This window comes from Anolis carolinensis, chromosome 1 (assembly GCF_035594765.1).
Source record: "Anolis carolinensis isolate JA03-04 chromosome 1, rAnoCar3.1.pri, whole genome shotgun sequence".
NCBI classification, from domain to species: Eukaryota; Metazoa; Chordata; class Lepidosauria; order Squamata; family Dactyloidae; genus Anolis; species Anolis carolinensis.
The window spans coordinates 188,841,025-188,847,024 of NC_085841.1; the positions used below are offsets into that span (position 1 = coordinate 188,841,025).

The following is a 6,000-nucleotide window of genomic DNA, read 5'->3' on the forward strand; positions in this document are numbered from 1 at the left end:
GGTTTTGTGTCAACTGTCTCCTTCTCCCAGTACAGAAAACAGGAGGACAATAGCACTGGACAATTTTTAAAGGATTGTTTTGTAAACTGTTTTTAGAAGAGCATCACTTGTCAGAAGTGTTCAAAGAGAACCCCCCCCCCCCAAAAAAAAAAGATATCATGGAAAGGTTAGTGTAACTACAAAAGCAAATCCTGACTAAAGGATTTATGGCGAACACATGCGTACCTGCACTACTAGTGGCAAACTGCTCCTTCAAACTCAGCGTATACACAGCAGACTCGAGCTGGTACTGCAGAAAACAGCCAGCATCCTCTCTTTACAGTAGAGTGGCATACAGTATCTGCCCCAGGCGTGCTGGCTATGTCAACAGATTATCTCCCATTGAACTGTCTAGACTGTTATTAATATGCAACTGATTCAACGGCAAGGACACTGTTGGAAGCAAACTGGAAGAACTGTTAAGTGGGGAATTATTCGCCTCTCCAAATGAATCAGCTGCTCAAAGGAGAAACATAAAGAGAACCAGATGTGACTCATCAATGAGCATGCCTAACAAGCAACTCCACAGAAAAAGCTCCTCATCCTTTAAGAATGAAGTAGACTTGAACTGTCTGCTTGGCTGAGATGTATTTGCAACACTTTACTTTTGCACAAAGAAAGCAGGAACTACAAGGACAACCTAATGGGAGAGCCTTAAAATACTGAGCAGCTACGCTGTAAATGGTTCCCACTTTTAGAGCAATAAGATCCAGATATACAGATATTGATGCACACTGTGTAAGGCATATTGTAAAATGATGCTCAGGGCATCTGAATCACTGGAAGATTTAAAAAATCCAGAAATCTACAATCTCAGCCAACATATCGCTGTAAAATGGGGGATGGGGTGTCAATTTCAATTGCGGCCACATGCTTCTGAACACTCGCATGTCTTGTTCACCACCCAGGCCAGAGGTTTCTCCCTAATAGTTTGCTAAATGCAAAAGGTTCACGTCTGACTTTGACACCAAACCCAACTCAGAGCACGATACTACAGTAAGCCTTATCCTCTTTCTCTTCACAAGGAGTCCCATTTGCCAGCATGTGCTCTCTCCACCAGCTCCCAGTCCCAGCTGATGCCTTTCTTTCTAATCATTCCCGCTTCTCCATCTTTGTATTGAGGCTAATCACAGATTTCATGCAAGTCCTTCGCTCCTCTCTTTCTCTCTCTCTGTGCTCCCATCTCTCCTGACAGCATTGTCTCCCCATTTAGTTTAACCTCATTACCCAATTTCCCGCTTGGGAAGTATTTCTTAACCCCTCTGGCATCCAAACGTGCGCTCACTGGCTGTGCAGAAAGAAACAAGCTGGGAGCATCACTCTGTTTAAGCCCACATTCACCATTCAGGGCCAATTTGATCTTTTTCTTTTAAGAAGGAAAAACTCCAGAGGTGATGCTTAGTTACATTCTTAGCTCCTACAGCCAAGGCTCCTTCCACACAGCTGTATAAATCCACATCGAACTGAATTATAGGACAGTGTGGACTCCGATAATCAAGTTCAAATTGTGGTTTATCTACCTTATATTCTGGGCTATATGGCTGTGTGGAAGGGCCCCATGTCTCTCCAACAATAAGGCTTGAAATGACATCCCAATTACCTTAAAAATCAGGAAAAACCTATCCCACCAGCTGTTAGTTGTCAATAGTGGTTGAAAATGAACCCCTAAACAAACACACAAGAAGAAAAGGGAGGAAGACAGATTGACGTATGATAGACAGATACTGGTATACACACATGTACATGTATATATGTGCATTGTGTGCGTGTATGTGGTATGTATATATGTGTAGTTTCCATAAAGTACCCAAAAAATGGAAAAATGAGTTATAGATAGCAACACATTATTGGCGAGGAGTAGGATATTATGCATGGATCAAAACTATCAAAATGCATCAAATCATTTTGGCACAGGGCTTGGGAAAAGGGCATTTTATAGGGGGAAATGCGTATACTCAGCACGTCCCCGTCCCCCCATTCCTTACAGAATCAGTTCAGATGATACTTCTGGAAACAAACCCCACATACATACACACACACACACATATTGCTTTAAACAAAAATACGCAGAGTATGCTATGGAAAGGACTCCAAAGAACTTCCCCGAAGACTCAGATGTTGCCTAATTTAGGCTTATTCCATAAGGAAGGAATTTGGAAGTGCTGCTCAGGGTGACATTTCTGCCTGCTGCTTCTTTTGACAGGAAAAGGAAAGAGGAACTGGAGAGAAAATGGGAAACAAAACACACACAGGTTTTCTGTGAGTTTTCCAGGCTGTATGGCCATGTTCCAGGAGCATTCTCTCCTGATGCTTTGCCAACATCTATGGCAAGCATCCTCAGAAGTTGTGAGGTCTGTTGGAAACTAAGAAAGTGGAGTATATCTGTGGAAGGTCCAGGGTGGAAGAAAGAACTCTTGTCTGTTGGAGGCAAGTGTGAATGTTGCAATTAGCCACCTTGATTAGCATTGAATAGCCTTGCAGCTTCAAGGTCTGGCTGTTTCCTGCCTGGTGGAATCCTTTGTTGGGAGGTGTTAGCTGGCCCTGGTTGTTTCATCCCTGGATTTCCCCTGTTGTTCTTTATTGACTATCCTGATTTTAGAGTTTTTAAAATACTGATAGCCAGCTTTTGTTCATTTCCATTGTTTCCTCTTTTCTGTTGAAATTGCTCACATGCTTCTTGTGGATTTCAATGCCTTCTCTGGGTTGCCTGACATGGTGGTTGTGAGAGTGGTCCAGCATGTCTATGTTCTCCAATAATATTCTGTGTCCAGGTTGGTTCATCAAGTGCTCTGCTATGGCTGACTTCTCTGGTTCAGTTAGTCTGCAGTGCCTTTCGTGTTCCTTGACTCATGTTTGGGCAATGCTGCGCTTGGTGGTCCCTAAGTAGACTTGTCCACAGCTGCATAATATACCATAAAAGCATGAAAATGAACACAATCTGGCTACCAGTATTTTTAAAAAAATCTAAAATCAGGACAGTAAATAAAGAACAACATTCTGAAAACTGGGCAATTCCAGACAAGAAACAATTAGGGCCAGCTAACACCTCCCATGCAATCATGCCGGCCACATGACCTTGGAGATGTCTATGGACAACGCCGGCTCTTTGGCTTAGAAATGGAGATGAGCACCAACCCCCAGAGTTGGTCACGACTGGACTTAACATCAGGGGAAACCTTTACCTTTACCTAACACCTCCCAACAAAGGATTCCCCCAGGCAGGAAGAAGCCAGACCTTGAAGCTGCATGGCCATTCAATGCCAATCAAGGTGGCCAATTGCCACACTCAAAGTTGCTTCAGACAAGAATTATTTCTCTCATCCTGGACCTTCCACAGATATATAAACCCCACTTGCTTAGTTTCCAACAACCTCTGAGGATGCCTGCCATAGATGCAATCGCAACATCAGGAGAGAATGCTTCTGGAATATGGCCATACAGTCTGGAAAACACACAGCAACCTAGTGATTCCGGCCATGAAAGCCTTTGACGACACATAAAACATACACACAAAAGAAGCAGGAAAGCAACACTGCATTTGAGGGATGGAAGGAAAGAAGGAAGGAGGGGAAAGAAAGGCTTCACCTGCTGCCAGTTCTCTTCCAAGGAGGGCAAAGCGGAGAAGTAGCCGGTGTCGTGGACCAGCTGCAGTTCCTGGAATATACTATAACTCGCCAAGACATCCATGGTGGAGCTGAAGCCACTGCAAAAGACAACCAGCCTCGTCCTTTTAGGGTCGCATCGGCAATTTCCTGGTGGGCTTCTTCTAGTCCTGTTCATGAAAACCGAGAGGAGGGGGGGAAATCCAGAAAGAGCTCCCAGTCAATCCAACCTCTCTGTGTCTGTCTGTCTTCAACTTGGCTTTGTAGTCACACTTTGGGGGGAAAGAGGCGGATCAAGGCAAAAAAATAAAATTCAGGGGCAAAAAGGTGTAAACACTAAACAGGGACCCATCCAGCACCCAATGAGGAAAGCGTGTGGAGTGGAAGCCGTCAATGTTGTTACAGTGGAGGAGTTCTCCACTTGGGAGTAAAGGAGCGAATTGCCTTCTGTTGCTGACTCCAGCTCTTGGACCAGGGGGAAAGAAATGAGGAGGGGGGGAGAGAGAGAGATTGCAAACTCACTGACACCAGACTGCCATCTATTTCTGCATTGCTGCTCGCGGCTGAATGCAATCTTGGCGCTTTATTTTGGGGAGGTTGCATTTTTGCTCTCAGGCGCGCGCGCTCCCGAGGCGCGCGCCCATCTTTTTTTTTTTTCCTGGCTCCCTCTTCCTCGCGCTCCTTCCCCCTCCCTCCCTCTCGCGCAGAGGAAACCGTCCATTAAGGCCGCGCGTGACCATGTAAGGCAAACAAGGGGAGGGAACCAAAGGGGGCCGCGCGTGAAGTCACTGCCGTCCAATCCCAAGCCGCAGCGGCGGCGAGGGGCGGAGTTTAACACGGAAGAGCCGCGGGGATTGGTTCAAAGCCCTGGCCGGCTGCCGCCTTATAAGGAAGTGTAAGGGGAGCTATTTTTAGAGGGCTATATAAACATGGACGCACGGCTCGGCTTGGGAAAGGGAAAGAGAGACGGGCGCGTGGTACTAAGGAAAAGCGAGGGAGGAGGAGTGTGCGAAGGGCTCTCCAAGCCCGCTGCATGCAAATATCCAAAAAGGAGCGCGTGAAATGAAAATGAGGCAGGTCTTGAACGTTGGCTCTCATATTGGAGCGCCTATTTATATATATATTCAATATATATGTTCCCGATTTAAAAGTTCCGGAGAGAATGGGAAGACGCCTCATTAAAACAAGCCTTGCTGGTGTCTTCTCTGCGCCTCATCCCGAGAGGCAAGGGGGCGCGCGCGCTGGACTGCTGCCGCGCGCTGCTGACCTTGGCTGGCTGACGGAGCAGCAGCAGCAGAGCCTTTGGGGGGCGCGCGCTGCATCTCGCGCCCGTGTAGCAGAAGCGCACCTACCGTAGGCGCGCGGCTCTCCATTGGGAAGGAGCAGGCTTTTCTAGTCAACGAGCGCGCGCGCCCGTGTTCCTAGGAGAGGACCATCCAGATCCAGCCTCTGCTTGAAAACCTCCAGAGATGGAGACTCCACCACACTCTGGGGCCCCTTCCACACAGCTGAACCCCTTCCGCATTGAACTGTATTACATGGCAGTGTGGACTCAGATAACCCAGTTCAAAGCAGATATTTTTGGAATTTCTGCCTTGATATTCGGGGTTGTATGGTGTGTTGAAGGGCCCAGAGAAGCCACTGAAATCCACAAGCATGTGGACAGTTTCAACAGAAAGGAGGAAACCGTGAAAATGAAAAAAAAAAATCTGGATACCAGTATTTTTTTTAAAAAAACCTCTAAAATCAGGACAGTAAATAAAGAACAACACTCAGAAAACAGTATTCCAGACAGAAAACAATCAGGGCCAGCTAATATCTCCCAACAAAGGATTCCCCCAGGCAGGAAGCAGCCAGGTTTTGAAGTTGAAAGACTATTCAATGCTAATCAAGGTGGCCAGTTTCAACATTCACACTTGCCTCAAGCAGACAAGTTCTTTCTCCCACCCTGGGCATTCTATAGATATATAAACCCCACTTGCCTAGTTTCCAACCTCTGAGGATGCCTGCCATAGATGTGGTTGAAACGTCAGGAGAGAGTGCCTCTGGAACATGGCCACACAGCCCGGAAAACTCTCAGCAACCTAGTGATTCCAGCAATGCGATAGATAGGTAGATGGCAGGAGTTACAGTTTTAACATTTACCTGTTCTGTCTTATATACACATTCAACTCAAGAACAAACCTACAGAACCTACCTTGTCCATAATTTGAGGACTGCCTGTACTTAGTGTGGCAGGCACCTTTTACAGGCCGGCCAAGGAGCACTTCCTCATAAGTCAGGGGTGTTCAAACTTTTTAAGCCAAGAGCAGGTTCACAGTCCCTCAGCTTGTTGGGAGGCCAGACTATAGATTGAAAA

The 6,000-nt window shown here is 46.5% G+C and overlaps 1 protein-coding gene across 1 annotated transcript in view; it reads right to left on the reverse strand.

Moving 5' to 3' along the window:
• klf7 (KLF transcription factor 7) overlaps positions 1-4,342 on the reverse strand; it is a 96,268-nt gene extending 91,926 nt beyond the window's left edge. The window contains exon 1 of the mRNA XM_062962518.1: positions 3,625-4,342. Within this exon, the coding sequence (XP_062818588.1) occupies positions 3,625-3,819 (195 nt within the window). The 5' untranslated portion in view covers positions 3,820-4,342. The remainder of the gene's footprint in view (positions 1-3,624) is intronic.
• Positions 4,343-6,000: the final 1,658 nt, after the last annotated feature.